The 20000-nt window shown below is 35.4% G+C and overlaps 1 protein-coding gene across 3 annotated transcripts in view; it reads right to left on the bottom strand.

Annotated features, from left to right (window-relative positions):
• The window catches only part of nrp2a (neuropilin 2a), a 158734-nt gene that overhangs the window by 35167 nt on the left and 103567 nt on the right, over positions 1–20000 (bottom strand). For all 3 annotated transcript variants that reach the window (XM_056463109.1, XM_056463118.1, XM_056463126.1), the window contains exons 11-12: positions 12554–12637; positions 9472–9633 (exon numbers count right to left, since the gene is read on the bottom strand). In XM_056463109.1, the coding sequence (XP_056319084.1) occupies positions 9472–9633; positions 12554–12637 (246 nt within the window). The remainder of the gene's footprint in view (positions 1–9471; positions 9634–12553; positions 12638–20000) is intronic.

Genomic DNA, 20000 nt, shown 5'->3' with positions numbered 1-20000 from the left:
TAAATACAAGTTTTACTTAAATTCATGATAAATCAAATAAATTCAGAGAAACTGAGAATTTTCAAGCATTTTGTTTTTTTTACATTTACATTTTATTTACATTTACATTTAGTCATTTAGCAGAAGCTTTTATCCAAAGCGACTTACAAATGAGGACAAGGAAGCAATTCACACAACTATAAGAGCAGCAGTGAACAAGTACTATAGACAAGTTTCAGGTGTGTAAAGTCTAAGCAAAGCATTAGAATTTTTTTTTTTTTTAAAAGAGAGTACTGGTATAGCCAGAGAGGCAGTTACAGATTAGGATGGAAAGTGGAGACTAAATAGTTGAGTTTTTAGTTGTTTCTTGAAGACAGCAAGTGACTCTGCTGTTCTGATTTTACCACATAGAAATGTTTTAGTAACTGTTTTAGTGCCTCCAATTGATCATGTGACAGTTTAGATGCAAAAACAAATATAATAATAGCATTAACATGTTTTTTGAGCACTAAATCATCATATTAGACTGATGTCTGAAGAGTTATGTGAAACAAGAACTATTCTGAAAACTTTTTGCATAACAGGAATAAATTAAATTTTAAAATATTTAAAATATATTAAAAATATTAAATATTTAAACAAATAATATTTAATATAAATTGTAATAATATTTCAGAATATTACTATCTTTTAATTGTTTTTTTATTTACAGCTGAAATCAGAGTTATTAAACCCGCTTTGAATATTTTTTCATTTTTTCCCAAATGATGTTTAACAGAGCAAGGACATTTTCACAGTATGTCTGATAATATTTTTTCTTCTGGAGAAAGTCTTATTTGTTTTATTTCGGCTAGAATAAAAGCAGTTTTTAATTTTTTAAAAACCATTTTAAGGTCAAAATTATTAGCCAATTTAGGCAATTTTTTTATAGTTTACAGAACAAACCATCGTTATACAATAACTTGCCTAATTACTCTAATCTGCCTAGTTAACCTAATTAACCTAGTTAAGCTTTTAAATGTCACTTTAAGCTGTATAGAAGTGCCTTGAAAAATATCTAGTCAAATATTATTTACTGTCATCATGGCAAAGACAAAATAAATCAGTTATTAGAAATTTGTTATTAAAACTATTATGTTTAGAAATGTGCTGAAAAAATCTGCTCTTCGTTAAACTGAAATTGGGGAGAAAAATAAACAGGGGGCTAATAATTCAGGGGTTTAATAATTCTGACTTTAAATGTTTATAGTTGTTTTTTTTATCAAGTACATGCTAGGTGATCACACAATTTCACAATTTAAAAAACAATTCAAAAACATTTAAAAATCCTAACATACTATAAGTATTACTAAAGAAAAAACATACATTAAAGGTCAACTCAATAGCATAAATGCAAACTTATGAACCTCATTTTTCCAGTTATGAAATCAAACAGAATGAGCCACATTTGAAGCTGCCAAACAATATGTAAATCAGTGACCTCATATCAGCTGAATACTATATTAATATTTGGCAGGAACTGACGGCCTACAGTTATAGGCTATAGAACTAGACGGAAGAATTATTTATCGAGTTCATTATTAATAATTAATGGGATTATTTATTGAACGTCAGCGGCCCAAATAATATTTCTGCATGCCTTTTCATAAAAGCAATTGTAGAGTTAGTGGATGTCGGTGGACATTTACTCAATACCAAGAATTATGTTTTACTCAACCAAATAGCTATAAATAATAATAAAAAAAATCTATAGCTGTAAATTTAGGGTGGCACGGTGGCTCAGTGGTTAACACTGTAACCTCACAGCAAGAAGGTCGCTGGTTTGAGTCCCGGCTGGGTCAATTGGCATTTCTGTGTGGAGTTAGCACGTTCTCCCTGTGTTGTCGAAGGACAATTAATCCATGAGCTGCAATTTTTGCTTTCAGACCAGATCTACGGTAAATCCAACCATGATTGTTCCAGCAATTCCAGGATTATATTATTTACAGCCAGACTTTGTTCCTGCTGTCCACGTTTAATAGTGATGTGTCATGGGACAGAAATAGAGGAGGAGTGACAGTGTTTTCGGGAGGAGAGATATAGAAAGCATGTCGATCCTTCATCCTCTTTTCCTCTTCCAGATCTCATGTGGGAAGCAGACATGTACAGAGGGAATGAGGTCAGGGAGGTTTACCACTTCACGGGGGGTTGAAGAAGGAAAATCCTGTTCTGGGATCAGTCCAGGTGCTACCCTTCTGGGGTGAGCCGTATAGCCATGTTTATAGGGAACTGATTCAGATTCAGAATCAGAGTGTCTTATTGCACTTAAAACGGGGCAAAATCCCCTGCTGATGTTACACTGGCATCATTTTCTGTGCAGGGACAGGCTGGTTCATACTGGTTTGGTGCAAGACATTATGTGCACTGCCAAAACTGTGCCAACATTGCAGTTAAGCTGATAAACTGAGTTTGTAAGATGGAATAAAATGTAAAGGCTGTGAAATAAAACAAATTCAAATTAATATATTTATTTTAAGTTATTCTGTAGAATTAACTGTCCCATAATATAATATAATATAATATAATATAATATAATATAATATAATATAATATAATATAATATAATATAATATAATATAATATAATATAATATAATATAACAGAATATAATATAATATAATATAATATAATATAATATAATATAATATAACATAATATAATATAATATAATATAATATAATATAATATAATATAATATAATATAATATAATATAATATAATATAACAGAATATAATATAATATAATATAATATAACAGAATATAATATAATATAATATAATATAATATAATATAATATAATATAACAGAATATAATATAATATAATATAATATAATATAATATAACAGAATATAATATAATATAATATAATATAACAGAATATAATATAATATAATATAATATAATATAATATAATATAATATAATATAATATAATATAATATAATATAATATAATATAATATAATATAACAGAATATAATATAATATAATATAATATAATATAACAGAATATAATATAATATAATATAATATAATATAATATAACTGTCATGGATTGGTCAGGCTCTCACGACCCCCACTCACGAAGATCACCATCACCTGACTTCTAATGAGCACACAGCTGCATCACATTCACGAGCACCAGATAAAAGCACAGCACTCCAGTCGCTCATTGTCCGGGCTCGTCTCGACGAAAGCGGACAACTGAGCGACCACTCAGCGTAGTCATCCTCAGCTAAAACAAACGATTTACTTACCTGTTCTCTTTGTATTCCTCCTAGTCTTCCTGGTCCTCCCGAATCGTCCTGTCTTCCAGTCCTTCCAAGTCTGTGTCATCCTCTGTCAGCTGTATCTGGTGTGTGCTGTCCATCCTCGTGTATTCCTGTTACCCAGCCACGGAGGAAAAGACCCCAACATCATTCCTGATCCTCCTGGCTATCCTTCATGTGCTCCTTGTTGTCATTTAATAAACACCCTAACGTTTCCTTACCTCTGTCTCCTGTCCGCTTCATAACAGAAGCCCGGACCACTAACGACGACAACATGAGCACCCCCGATCACCTTCAAGAGCTGGTGGACCAGTTGAAGCGGATTCTACAGCCACCAGCTCCACTTTCCAACGCACCAACAGCACCGAGCACTTCCGCCTCCACAGTTTCTTCTTCGGCCCTTCCTTCCAGTCCCATGGCCCGACCAGCGCCCTACTCAGGCGGAGCGGGGGAGTGCAATGGTTTTCTGTTACAATGTTCCCTCATATTCGAAATGCAACCTTCTCTATATCCCACAGATAAGTCGAAGATCGCCTACATCGTATCTCTACTCTCTGGACCTGCACTTAAATGGGCTGAGACGATCTGGAACCAAGCCGGGCCGGTCATGAATTCCATCACTACCTTCACGGAGTATTTCAAAGAGGTGTTTGGACGTTCTGATGGGGAAGTAGCCGCTGGAGAGCAGCTGTATCATCTAAAGCAAGGTACTCTATCTACACAGGAATATGCTCTCCGGTTTCGCACTCTAGCAGCTGCAAGTGGATGGAATGAGAGATCGTTGTTGACCACGTACCGGCTCGGCTTGGAACCCACTCTCCGAATCCAACTGGCCACATTAGATGATACAATGGGTCTGGAGAGATTCATCCAACATTCTCTCCGATGTTCCGATCGTCTCCGTTCCTATCAACAGGACACCATCACCCCCTCGTCTGCACTCCTCCAATCGCCTGAGTCAACAGCCTCTCCAGAACCAGAACCCATGATAATAGAGTCTGGAAGACTGACATCAGCGGAACGACAGAGGAGGCTGACCCGGGGTCTGTGTCTATACTGCGGTGTCAGTGGACACACCCGTATGGAGTGTCCCCTTCGTCCCATTCGGACTTCAGTGAGTGTATTCAGTACGAATATTGAACAATGTAAACCACTTACTACCACCGTACAAATAACTACTGCCTCTATTTCTCTCCTTGTCACAGCCCTCATCGACTCCGGGTCAGCAGGGAACTTCATCTCCCAATCCCTCTGTCGTCAACTCCACCTCCGTACTGAGGCGTCCTCGCATATATACCAGATACAACCGATAACCCAGTGCACTCGATCTTCGACCCGTATCCATCGACAATGCGAAGACATCCTTCTTCAAGTGGGGTTGTTACATCAAGAGAGGATTCAATTTCTGGTTCTGGAGGGTGCAAATATGGACATCATTCTAGGGCGCCCGTGGCTGGTGAAGCACGATCCCATCATCTCTTGGGGCACAGGAGAGATAAAGAAATGGGGATCTGGATGTACACCTGCCTGTTTTCCAAATCTCCCTCTTCAAGGTCGGAACCCCATTTCTTTGTTTGCAACATCGGTCGAGAGCCCTCCTGAGAAGCAGTCTATCCACATTCCTAAGGAGTACAGCTCCTTTCATGATGTCTTCTGCCCCAAGAGAGCTTCCCAGCTACCGCCGCATCGGCCATGGGACTGCGCGATCGACCTAGTTCCAGATGCCCAGTTGCCAAGAGGTAGGATCTACCCGCTCTCGCTTCCAGAGAATCAGGCAATGGAAGATTACATAAGGGAGGCTCTGAGTCAGGGGTACATACGTCACTCAAAATCACCAGCCGCCTCAAGCTTCTTCTTTGTGGCCAAGAAGGACGGAGGGCTGCGTCCATGCATCGACTACAGGGTCCTAAATAACGGTACAGTAAAATACCGATATCCCCTTCCTCTGGTACCAGCCGCTTTGGAACAGCTCCGAGAAGCTAAAGTCTTCACTAAATTGGACCTCCGCAGCGCGTATAATCTGATAAGAATACGTGAGGGGGACCAATGGAAGACAGCATTCGTGACCCCTACTGGCCACTATGAATATGAGGTCATGCCTTACGGTCTGGTCAACGCCCCCTCCGTATTCCAAAACTTCATTCATGAAGTCCTCCGGGAGTTTCTTCACCACTGTGTAATAGTGTACATAGATGACATCCTCATTTACTCCCGGAGTGAGGCCGAACATCGCCAACACGTTGCGGAGGTCCTACACACATTGAGAGAACATCACCTCTACCTCAAAGCGGAGAAATGCTCATTCCACCAGAAGTCGATTCATTTCTTGGGATACATCATTGACCAAACCGGTATACGTATGGATGGGAAGAAAATTGAGGCTGTTCTATCCTGGTCAGAACCCACTTCCATTAAGGAGCTCCAGAGGTTTCTTGGGTTTGCTAACTTTTATAGACGGTTTATCAAGGACTACAGCAGGATTACATCACCTCTCACTAATCTCCTCAAGGGTAAACCCAAAGGACTGGAGTGGACCAAAGAAGCAGCCGCAGCCTTCCGCCTTCTTAAGAAGGAGTTCACAAGGGCCCCACTCCTGACTCATCCTGACCCAAATCTTCCTTTCGTGGTGGAAGTGGACGCATCCACCACCGGCGTCGGGGCAGTATTATCTCAACATCATGATACACCGCCCCGACTGCATCCCTGTGCCTATTTCTCTCGGAAGTTGAGCCCGGCGGAGCAGAATTACAGCATAGGAGACAGGGAGCTTCTAGCAATCAAGCTAGCCTTGGAGGAGTGGCGTCACTGGTTGGAGGGAGCCAAACATCCGTTCCAGGTGATCACAGATCACAAAAACCTCCAATACATCAAAGAGGCCAAGAGACTATGTCCACGTCAAGCCAGATGGTCACTTTTCTTCTCACGTTTTGATTTCTCCATTTCCTATCGTCCAGGACCCAAGAATCTAAGAGCAGACGCTCTCTCTCGTTTACACGAGCATCACGATCATGAAGAACTCCCAACGAAGATTCTTCCCGAACACATCTCCATTTGTCCGATCACCTGGAACGCTCCTCCAGTCGCTGCCACTCCGGAAGCCCCTGCTCCGCCGGGATGCCCTCCTCATCGGCAGTTCATACCACCTGAACACCGGGTAGATCTGATCCACTCCTTACATACCTCGCTAGGCACTGGACATCCAGGGATCAACAATACTCTCTCGCTAGTATCCCAACGATTCTGGTGGCCAAACATGGCAAGGGATGTGAGGCAATATGTTCAGGGCTGTAAGGACTGTGCCCAATCCAAGAGCCCACGTCATCTACCCGCTGGAAAGCTCCATCCCTTGCCGATTCCGAACCGTCCCTGGTCACACCTAGGAGTGGACTTTATCACTGACCTCCCTTCGTCAGAAGGTAATACCTGTATTCTAGTCATAGTAGATAGATTCTCAAAGTTTGTCAAACTAATCCCTCTGAAAGGTCTTCCCACAGCCTTTGAAACTGCCGACAATATCTTTAATCAAGTCTTCAGGTCATTTGGTATTCCAGAAGATATTGTGTCGGACAGAGGTCCACAGTTCATCTCACGTCTATGGAAAGCCTTCTTCAAGCTCCTAGGTGTGGCCGTCAGCCTCTCTTCTGGATATCATCCCCAAACCAACGGGCAGACAGAGAGGAAGATTCAGGAGGTGGGACGGTTCCTGAGGACCTTCTGCAGTGGTCACCAGAACTCCTGGAGCCAGTATTTGGGCTGGGCAGAATATGCCCAAAATTCACTGCGGCAACCCTCCACCGGACTCACGCCATTCCAGTGCGTCCTGGGCTTCCAACCACCGCTCTTTCCCTGGGATGGCGAACCATCTGATGTCCCCGCAGTGGATCACTGGTTCCGGGAGAGCGAGAGAGTCTGGGACGAGGCTCATCAACATCTGCAGAGGGCAGTCCGTCGAAGCAAGGTAACCGCCGATAGGAGAAGGTCTGAAGAACCCAGATACACACCCGGACAAAAGGTGTGGCTATCCACCCGGGACATACGCATGCGACTGCCCTCTCGCAAGTTAAGTCCCCGATTTGTTGGTCCCTTCACCATCGTGGAACAGGTTAACCCCGTCACCTACAAACTACAATTACCCTCTCACTACCGTATTCACCCTACATTCCACGTATCACTCCTGAAACCCTATCACGATCCTGTTCTTCCCTCCACAGAGCCTGACCACGAAGAGGAACCCCCTCCTCCACTGCTCCTAGAAGAAGGAGCCGTCTACGCAGTGAAGGAGATCTTGCGTTCCCGACGTCGTGGTGGCCAGTTGGAGTACCTGGTGGACTGGGAAGGGTACGGCCCCGAAGAAAGGACATGGGTTCCCAGAGCTGATATTCTCGATCCTAGTCTCATGGTGGAGTTTCATGAGAGCCACCCTGAGTTCCCAGCGCCTAGAGGCAGAGGGAGACCACCACGGCGTCGGAGGTGTCGGCCCTCAGGAGCGGGCCCTGGGGAGGGGGGTACTGTCATGGATTGGTCAGGCTCTCACGACCCCCACTCACGAAGATCACCATCACCTGACTTCTAATGAGCACACAGCTGCATCACATTCACGAGCACCAGATAAAAGCACAGCACTCCAGTCGCTCATTGTCCGGGCTCGTCTCGACGAAAGCGGACAACTGAGCGACCACTCAGCGTAGTCATCCTCAGCTAAAACAAACGATTTACTTACCTGTTCTCTTTGTATTCCTCCTAGTCTTCCTGGTCCTCCCGAATCGTCCTGTCTTCCAGTCCTTCCAAGTCTGTGTCATCCTCTGTCAGCTGTATCTGGTGTGTGCTGTCCATCCTCGTGTATTCCTGTTACCCAGCCACGGAGGAAAAGACCCCAACATCATTCCTGATCCTCCTGGCTATCCTTCATGTGCTCCTTGTTGTCATTTAATAAACACCCTAACGTTTCCTTACCTCTGTCTCCTGTCCGCTTCATAACAATAACAGAATATAATATAATATAATATAACAGAATATAATATAATATAATATAATATAATATAATATAATATAATATAACAGAATATAATATAATATAATATAATATAACAGAATATAATATAATATAATATAATATAACAGAATATAATATAATATAATATAATATAATATAATATAATATAATATAACAGAATATAATATAATATAATATAATATAACAGAATATAATATAATATAATATAATATAATATAATATAACAGAATATAATATAATATAATATAATATAATATAATATAATATAATATAATATAATATAATATAATATAACAGAATATAATATAATATAATATAATATAACAGAATATAATATAATATAATATAATATAATATAATATAATATAATATAATATAATATAATATAATATAATATAACAGAATATAATATAATATAATATAATATAATATAATATAATATAATATAATAATATAATATAATATAACAGAATATAATATAATATAATATAATATAATATAATATAATATAATATAATATAATATAATATAATATAACAGAATATAATATAATATAATATAATATAATATAATATAATATAATATAATATAATATAATATAATATCATTTAATATAATATAATATAATATAACAGAATATAATATAATATAATATAATATAACAGAATATAATATAATATAATATAATATAATATAATATAATATAATATAATATAATATAATATAATATAATATAATATAATATAAAAATGCTTAATTATATTTTATATTGATAAAAATATTAATTTAATTAAATTTTATAGCAAATATGTACTTTAATTATTATATTGTTTATTTTAAAACTTTAATGAATATATTTATTCTATTTTAGAATAAAATATATTGTGCCGTATAATATTCTTATATATTGTATATAATACAAATTATGCTAAACTGCATAATTAACTATTGTACCATAATGATGTAAGATAATACAACTAATCCAACTGAAATTGTTTTTGTAAAAGCTTTGTGCTCCCAAGCATTAAAACATGAGAACCTACAGGCATGATGACCTCTGTGTGTGTGTGTGTGTGTGTGTGTGCGTGTGTGTGTGTGTGTGTGTGTGTGCGTGTGTGTGTGTGTGTGTGTGTGCGTATGTGTGTGTGTGCATGAATGTTCATCACTCACTGTTTGAGCCCATGGAGAGATCTTGACTTTGACCCAAGGCGGTGCTTTTGCTTGAGCTGTGCATAACCCAGCTGAGGTCAGAATCCGTGTCGAGGGTCCAACCACACAATCCCTGCTCAAAATCACACAGTCCTTTGTGAGACGGCAGGGCAGCGCTGGTTACTGATGGAGAGAATACATCAATAAATCTGCATTAATATTCAACAACCCTGGCAAAACGCTGTACGGCTAACGGCACTTTAAACTAAACTGAGTTTGACCTCCGACTTCAGCTGCATCAGTGTGCAAAATAAAGAAACAGAACAAAACAATACTCTGAAAAATCCCCACAGTGTTGTTTATAGGATATTTTGTTGTATGCAGAAGTGCTATAACTTATTGGAGTGCACTTACAGGTCACGTATACAGTTGACGGCACGATGATTAGTTTGAATTATTTTTTAAATGTTTCCAAGAGAGCAGATTGGTTGGAGTGTGGGGTTTGTGGTTACTCCAAGGACAGCAGAAGCAGAGTAAAGCTTCATCATGATCATCAGAAGCAGCTGTTGTAACAGACTGAAGGGTTTATTCTGAATAACCACCGGCTGGATCCACATTATGCAGGTTATTACATGCCTGCTGCACACTAAACTACACTATCAGACTCAAAACACTAATCTGAGCCCTAATAATTTACTAGCTCTCAAATTAAATAAAGCAAAAATAAATATTGAATGCAGCTACGCTAACCTACTTATGGTGATGATGATGATTATTATTATTAATCATATTTCATCACAATATGTGTCCAGAGCAAGGACAAGTATTTCCTGTAATATTGGTTACAAATAAGATAAAAGAAATATCTTTTAAACTAATTCATAAATTCTACCCGGTTAAACATTTTCTCAGTAAATTTAAAAGGGATATTGATAGAAATTGCTCTTTTTGTTCTTTGCATTTGGAAACTGTACCCCACATCTTTTGGCACTGTGGTTATGTTAAAAAGCTTTGGTATGATGCTTCTGTTTTTATAAAATAAAAAATGTAGCATTAGTCCCAGTCTTGTGTCTCCTTCTTGGTCCAATGTGGTCAACAAGGGTGATTAACCTCCTCCTCATGTGCCTCTGCATGGCATCCTAATCCTCTTTAATTTCAATCTGCATTTTGAAAAAAAACGTAATTTTTGGATATTTTAATTATAATTTGAATAACGAAGTTTTTGTTATTAACCTATTTATTTTGTTAATTAAGTTTCATATTCATAAGTGTAAATTTTCCAAGAAAAAAACCTTGTTTTACTGTGTTTTATAAGGAATTGAAAAATTACTTTTGCACTATTCAGCATAGTGCTAATCGAAAGGCCATTAAAACGGTCCAACTGTGCTCTAGTTTCAAAATTTTCGATTACTGTAAAGGTCCTGCTTGTTTGTATTTGTAAGAATTTTAGTTAATTATTTATACTTTTGTTTTATGTCTGTTTTATTTATTTATTTTTTGGATTGTAGTTATTATTTACTTTCTATCACCCTGGCATTGTTTTGTTTACTATATTGTCATGTATCTGGTGTTTAAAGCATAATAAAAAAAAAAAAAAAAAAAAAAATATATATATATATATATATATATATATATATATATATATATATATATATATATATATATATATATATATATATATATATATAAAAATAAAAATCCTGTAATATTATTTCTTCTGAGGAAAGTCTTTTTATTTAAGTTTCACTGGAATAGAACCGGCGCCACGGTGGCTTAGTTGTTAGCACTGTCGCCTCAGCAAGAAGGTCGCTGGTTTCAGTGTGGAGTTTGGATGTTCTCCCCGTGTTGCAGAGAGTTTCCTCTGGGTGCTCTGAGTTCCCCCAAAGTTTCCCAGGGCTTAATTTGTGCTGGAACACGCCGGATCCGGCACCTCTGAAATCTGATCCAGCACCTCATTTTACCGATCCACCTCCTCAACCGCCCTCCTCCCCCGTCCGCTGTTCACTTTCATTTTCTTCCGCGACTTCCCAACCCTCTTTACTCTTGTCTGTGACAACCCCCTGCTCTTAACTTTCGTCATTTGTCTGCAACACCCTTCCACCATTCAATGCCGCCACCACCAACACCCCCTCCCTCTCTCTCCACTTTCGTGCGCGACACCTCCATCCTCAGGTAACATGCCAAATCCGTTACCCCGATCTGTTCCTGGACCTCGCAATTCATAAATTAAGCACTGGTGTTTCCCAATACTGGGTTGCAGCTGGAAGGGCTTCCGCTGCATAAAACAAATGCTGCATAAGTTGGCGGTTGATACCGCTGTGGCGACCCCTGAAAAATAAAGGGACTAAGCCGAAGGAAAATGAATGAATGAATTATTAGCCCACTTAAGAAATATTGTTTCTCGACTGGCTACAATACAAATCACTGTTAATTTGCCTAGTAAACCTAATTAAGCCTTCAAACCTCATTTTAAGCTGTATTCACCTTATTCTCCGCGTACGAGCGGGCGCAGCTGTTTGAATCTTTTTACCTCGAAACTTCCGGTTTCATTCATGTCCATTCATTTTTAGAGGTTAAAAACAGCTCGTAATGCTGCTTTAAGTTGCAAACTGATCTTTTCTTATTATATTATTCTACTTTTTATGTATAGTCATGCACACACTTGTTTGTAGAGCGAGTAGTTTGACTGTTTTCTGCCGTTTATTATTTCTAGTCATTTCTCCCATAGGCAACTGAATCGGAAGTCCTAAAACAATCGCAAAAACGAGCGCACTTCCGCATTGTAGAATAAGGTCAATACTGATATCTTGCAAAATAACAAGTAAAATATATGTACTGTCATCATGGCAAAGATAAAAGACATCACTTATTAGAAACAAGTTATTGAAACTATTATGTTTAGAAATGTGTTGAAATAAATCTTCTCTGCATTAAGCAACACTTCCACATGTTCCACACTTTTATTTCTTTAACTTTATTCCTATATTCATGGCCATATATCAGATTTCAGTATGGAAATGATGACTGAATTTCACTTTTGGTCAAACTGTCCATTTAAGACATGAATAGCAAGTAAAAACATAATCAACCCATGTGTACGAACCTGGACTGGGTTTCTGTGTAGTGCTGGTTTCAGCAGAAGTCGGTTGTGTTGGTTTGCTCGTCTCTAGCGCTGGTGTGGAGGTTTCTGTGAGAGAAAAACATAATTAACAATCTTATCTTAACCCAGACAAGAATGCATTTCCATTCAGACAAATCTCTTTTCTTTCCATTTCAAATGAGATTCCCTTTCATTTTAATTATGCAGCCAGCCATGAGTCAGATATTCATAAATTAAATCATAAAAACTCGGGATTGATGTCAGCGCAGACGGGAACATAAACTATGTGCGCAGTATGCAATATTGTGCGAAACTATAATTTGGGCCTGTGGCTCTTTGTGTCTGTCTTAAATGATGACATCAGACTGATGGATGATGTTGCTGTAGGCAGAAAAACCAGACAAGCCATAGGGTGCTGAATAAACATACATGCATGATAACATATAGGACTCAGCAAATGTGAAAAGAAAGAGAAGGAGAAGAAGAAAAGAGCAGATGTGTAAATTATATAGGCATCAAAAAGCCTCCTACAATTCCATGTTAAATGTTCATTAAACAAAAAAAGAGTAATAGTCTCATAATGCCACAGGGGAGGAAAAACTAAACATTCATTTATTAATTTCCCTTCGGTTTAGTCTCTATTTCAGAGGTCGCCACAGTGGAATGAACGGCCAACTATTCCAGCATATGTTTTACGCAGCGGATGCCCTTCCAGCTGCGACCCAGTACTGGGAAACACCACAAACAACACTTATTCACACACATAGACACACACACACACACACACACACACACTCATACACTACTGCCAATTTTGTTTATCCAATTCACCTATAGCGCATGTCTTTGGACTGTGGGGGAAACCAGAGAACCCGGAGGAAACCCATGCCAACACTAGGAAAACATGCAAACTCCACACAGAAATGCCAACTGACTCAGCCTAGACTCGAACCAGCAAACATCTTGCTGTGAGGTGACAGTGCTATCCACTGAGCCACCGTGCCGCTCAAAAACTAAACATTAAAATAATAATAACTTATACTATAAAAACGTATAAAACTACATTAAGCTATTCGTTCTATTTTATAAAGATTGTTGCTACTGTTGTTCACATATAATTTTTTTAAATAATTTTTTTATTTGCCACATTTATATGCATTGATTCATTTTCCTTCAGCTTTGTCCCTTTATTCATCAGGTGTCGCCACAGCGGAAAGAATCGCCAACTTATCCAGCATATGTTTTATGCAGCGGATGCCCTTCCAGCTGCAACCCACTGCATGCCACAATTTTATATATATGCAGTTTTGAAACTAAGGTTTTTAAACTGTCTGGTCTTTAAAGTTGTAAAACAGACCTAGAAAATAAATAAAGAATGTCAGAGACGTTGTACGATTGTAAATATTGTAATTAAATGTTCTTTATCTTCACTTTTTGTTTTAAATCTAGGTTTATTTTATTATTTATTTTATTTTTATCTAAATTAAATTAAAATAAATTAAATTAAATTAAATTAAATTAAATTTAGACCCCTCATATGATTGTAAATATTGTAAATAAATGTTCTGTTTGTTCAAGTTTCATTTTAAATGTAGTTTTATTCTGTTATTTATTTTATTTTTATCTATATTTTATTTTATTTTATTTTATTTTATTTTATTTTATTTTATTTTATTATTTAATTTTTTTATTTTTTTTATTTTATTTTATTTTATTTTTTATTTTATTTTATTTTATTTTATTTTATTTTATTTTATTTTATTTTATTTTATTATTAAATTTTTATTTTATTTTATTTTATTTTATTTTATTTTATTATTACATTTTTATTTTATTTTATTTTATTTTTTATTTTATTTTATTTTATTTTATTTTATTTTATTTTATTTTATTTTATTTTATTTTATTTTATTTTATTTTATTATTACATTTTTATTTTATTTTATTTTATTTTATAATTTATTTATTTATTTATTTTTATTTTTTTTTTTTTTTATTTTATTATTACATTTTTATTTTATTTTATTTTATTTTATAATTTTTATTTTATTTTATTTTTCAGCCTTAATTCTGAGCATTTTTAACATTTCAAATTTCCCAAAGCAATCTATATAAATAACTATTTCAAAGTTTATTAAGTCTACATTTTATTCTTGCTTTCATTTATAAATTATTATGATTAATAATAGTAATAGTAACAATAATTAATAGTGTTGCTGTTTTATTTATTTATTTATTTTTTTTTTTTTTTTTTGCTTTTTTACATTATAGCTTATGTTGGCTTATTTTCATTTTCAATTTTTATTTCACTTTTATATAGACCCCCTCATATGATTGTAAATATTGTAAACAAATATTCCATATGTTCAAGTTTTATTTTAAATATAGGTTTATATTATTATTTATTTTATTTTATCTAGATTTTTATCTAGATTTCTTGATTTAAGAATTTTTGGATATTTGGACAAGAAACCAGACAAAAACTGAAAGTAAGGAAATAATTTCCTCCATCGCGGTCATTCACAGAAGTTCCTGCAAAGGAAGCGAACAGACGCATACATTAATATTTTGAATTCATAAAAGGTGAGCCACAGCTGGTGATATTTGTCACTGTAATGCCATGGCCTTTTCTGAAGCAATTAGCCAGCTAATACCACTTCCTCTGGCCTCTATCTGTCTGCCTCCATCATTTGTTCATATTCCTTCACACCTGCCGTTTGTTTTTCTTGGTCTTCTGATTCAATTAGTGGTGGGATGACGGATAAATATCATCACCTGAGCTGGGACGGAGCTGCACACGTGTGTAAACGCAGGGAAGATGCTCTGTCAGTGTTTAAAGGTCTCTGTGTGTCACGGTGTAATGATTTTGACCTTTCAGAGACGTGACGCTCGTGTCAGCACAACAGACAAGACAAATATTATGAGGAAACGCTGTCACAAACCGCAGCACTTCTGCCGTCACAATGCTGTTCGCAAAGGGAGCGTACAGTAATTATGCTGCCTTCTGAGACACCTTATTTGGGCCAAAGTCTGCATCATGCAGATCTTAGCAGTCTTAGCAAATCCCAGAATGCACTGCAATGGGATTAGGGAAAATGTTAAGACAAAAATAAATACAGAAAAAATTCTATTTAAATAGCATCGACATGTGTGCATTAAATAACATAATTAATTTAAATGTATACATAATGTAGTAGTTTAAAAAGCAGTGCCAAAGAAAATCATGGTTTTGTGCTTAGTGTAAAAAAAGCATATGATTGATATTTATTTATTAATTATTATTATTGCATTTTCATCTATTAGCGAATATTCTTATATTTTATTATTTATTTTTATTTTAAATCAAGTTTTTATTTTATTTATTTATTGTATTTTACCTACATTTAATTTTATTATTATTATTATTAGATTTAATTTAATTTATTTATTTCATTTTTATTTTGTTTTTATTTTTATCTAGTTTTTAATTTATTTTTAAATTAAATTAAATTTTATTTAGTTTCTTATATAGTTTTTATTTTATTTTAATTCTAGTTTTATTTTATTTTACTGAGGTTTAATTTGAGCAATTTCAACATTTCAAATTTCCCAAAGCAACTATATAAATAACTATATCAAAGTTTATTAAGTCTACATTTGATATTTGCTTTTATTTATAAATTATTATAGTGATTTTTTTTTTGTTTTTTTATATATTAGCTTATTTTTATTTTTATTTTCATTTTTATTTTCATTTTTATTTTCATTTTTATTTTCATTTTTATTTTCATTTTTATTTTATTTCATATTTAATTTAATTTAATTTAATTTAATTTAATTTAATTTAATTTAATTTAATTTAATTTAATTTAATTTAATTTAATTTAATTTAATTGTTGAAAATAAAATAAGCAAAATAAAGCAAAATATATAAATAAATATTCATTCATTTTCTTTTCGGCTTAGTCCCTATATTAATCCGGGGTTGACACAGCGGAATAAATCACCAACTTATCCAGCACATGTTTCAAGCTGCGGATGCCCTTCCAGCCGCAACCCATCTCTGGGAAACATCCATACACACTTATTCACATTCATACAGACAATTTAGCCTAGCCAATTCACCTGTACCGCATGTCTTTGGACTGTAGGGGAAACCGGAGCACTCGGAGGAAACCCACACAAACGCAGGGAGAACATGCAAACTCCACACAGAAATGCCAACTGACCCAGCCGAGGCTCGAACCAGCGACCTTCTTGCTGTGAGGTGACAGCACTACCTACTGCGCCACTATGTCGCCCATAAATAAATATTTCGAGATTTATTGAGTATACATTTTTAATCTAATATTCCTTATGTCACTTGTACTAGATGTAGTTTCCCTTTATTTCCCTTGAGCTCTTATTTGTGTTGTTTTTATTTATTTATTTTTAATTTTGAAGAAAATAAAAGCATTAATTTTCTACCAGGACATTATCAGTTAATAGTCCACACATTATATTTACCCCTAAAGCACAACAAAGACAATTCATGACACACAATATGGGTAAAAAAAAAAGAAAATCAATACAGAAAATTCATATTATTGCAGTACACTACACTGGGCCCTGTTATTATGGGCTTTTCTTGGATTGAAGGTTATGGCTGTACATGTTATCCATCTCTTTAAAGCATACGTGTAACTGTACACTTCACCACAGGCTGCAGGTGCCTTAATGTGATTAAGACTAGCGGGAAGATCATCGCCTGCAGTGTGTGTGTGTGTGTGTGTGTGTGTGTGTGTGTGTGTCTGGAAGTAATGGGAAGTAAGGCAAAGAAATGAAAGCGTATTATTGATAGCTGTAATCTGTCTTCCATCCACCCCCTTTTTCCCAGCTCATATCCCATGATCCTCTTCTCTGCTCTCGTCCTGTCAGTCCTGTTTTCATCATATGCTCACACTTCCTTAAGGAAAGCTGTCGCACCGTTCTCTAAAGAACCTGATTCAGCCAAAATGATAAATCAATAATGAAAAAAACACAGATATGTAAAGAAATAAATTAATTAAAGAGCCTCAATCATGCGTACAGCTTTCCTGCATATTTCAGCCTGCCAATCAGAGAACAGTAGTGCTGTTGCTGGGGAAAATATTTTTTTCTAGGAGCCAATAATTCAATAAAGTGCATGTTTCACGATAAAAAATTGTATAAAACCTCAAGAACTGATTATTTAGTGAATTATGTGATTAAAGCAAAGTTTTTATTTGATAAACACAATTAATATATTTAATATCATGTAGATTTTCTCAAACCAACCAAAGCTCACTAGCAACACCCTAGCAGCCAATCAGAACACTTAATAGATATATACAATTTTAAGTCCTGCAAATGTTCCCTAAACATTCCCATTTTAAAGTTAAATAAAATGATTTTTTGAATGTTCTTGGAAAGTTCAAAACAGTTTTTTAGATGATACATTAATATTATTTTTCATTTTATTAAAAATTCTAATATAAAAATTATAATAAATTATAATGACATATTTTTTTTGCTTATATTAACAATATTTAAAGCATTCGTAATGTTTTAGTCTTATGCTATATTAATGTTCCTAAAATGTTACTTAAAATGTTCTTTAAACATTCCATCCATGTTATATTAATGTTGTAAGAGCATTTGAAGGTTCTGAGAATGTTCAAAAAGACAATTCATATATATTTTTATAATAATGTTACGTTCCACGTATGTTTTGTGTTTGTTTTCTGTTTCTCTCTCTCCACTTTCCTATTGTGCGCTCTGTACTGTCTTAGATGTGTGACTACTGGAGAAGGAAACTCATCATTGTGACGCCACTCGGCGCACCAATCAGAAGCTGCTTGAGCTGATCGAGAGGAGCTTCTGATTCAACACCAAACACTCCTCGCTCGTGTGGGTCATGTCAACCAGTTCAGCATGTCGAATTAGAAAATCACTATGAGACTTGGATTACTAGGTGAAAGCTTCTGTTTTGCTAACTGCTAACACTGTATACTTTATGAGATTCTCTTATAACTCTGGTTGGGAGAGAATTAGTGTGTTAGAGTAGTTGCCACCCCTGTAGTTTAGTTTTGATAGGTTGTGTAGGTTTAATTAAGTGTCATATTATGCGGAAGATTGAGTTTTTGTTTCTACATTTTTCTTTGGTTAGTAATATTTGAATATTCAATATTCGAAGTGTTTTTAATTAATTTTAGTCTCATGTTATGTTAATGTTCTAAAAATGTTATTTAAAACGTTCTTTGTACATTCTGAACATTATTTTAATGCTATAAGAGCGTTTCCTTAACGTTCTCAGTAAGTTACAAAATGTAGGAAGGTTAATATATTACAGAAAATTGATATATAGATTGTTTTAATAACAATATAAAAATAAAGTGTTTTTATCTCATTTCAGTTTCATGTTATATTAATTTTCTCAGAATGTTTTTTAAAAGGTTATTTGAACATTCCGTTCATGTTGAATAAATGTTATAAGAGCATTTCCCAAACATTATTGTGGAAGGTTCTTAGAATTTTCAAAAATATATTTAATATTTTTATAATAATACCATTCAAGTGTAATAAACGTTATATTTTATTTCAGTCTCATGTTATTTTAATGTTCTCAGAATGTTACTTCAAACATTTATAGAAAATTCCATTCATATTTTATTTTACTTTCAACCTTACAAGAACGTTTCGAAAATATCATTCTAGTAATGTTATGTGCTAACATTTACACAACTTTTAAGGAATATTGTAGAATGTTCTAAAATGTTCCCTGTTAGCTGGGAATCAACCAATCAGCGCATTGTCGGTTGTAACTAAGCTGAGTTTTGCATAAATTCGTCATGTTGTCACAACACAAATCAATTAATTTAACTTAATTGTTTTTGCAATTTAAGTGGGGGGCAGCACGATGGCTCAGTGGTTAGCACTGTCGTCTCACAGCAAGAAGATTGCTGGTTCGAGTCCTGGTTGGGCCAGTTGGTGTTTTTGAGTAGAGTTTGCATGTTCTCCCCGTGTTGGCGTGGGTTTCCTCCGGGTGCTTTGGTTACCCCCACAGTCCAAAGACATGTGCTAGGTGAATTGGATGAACCAAATTGGCCGTGTATAAGTGTGTGTGTGTGTGTGTGTGTGTGTGTGTGTGTGTGTGTGTGTGTGTGTGTGTGTGTGTGTGTGTGTGTGTGTGTGTGTGTGTGAATGAGTGTATATGGGTGTTTCCCAGTACTGGGTTGCGGCTGGAAGGGCATCTGCTGAAATAGTTGGCGGTTCATTCTGCTGTGGCGACCTCTGATAAATAAAGGGCTAAGCTGAAGGAAAATTAATGAATGAAATTTAAGTGGATTAAACATAAAACAATTAAGTTGTCTAAAAAACGCAAGAATTGTGTTGACTCAGCTCATTGTAAATGAGCAGTTTGAAAAAATAGTAGCAATAGTAGCTACTAGCAAAAATAATTTTTGAGTGTGCT

This window comes from Danio aesculapii, chromosome 1 (genome assembly GCF_903798145.1).
Source record: "Danio aesculapii chromosome 1, fDanAes4.1, whole genome shotgun sequence".
NCBI classification, from domain to species: Eukaryota; Metazoa; Chordata; class Actinopteri; order Cypriniformes; family Danionidae; genus Danio; species Danio aesculapii.
This window is presented reverse-complemented; position numbering and strand designations above follow the sequence as displayed.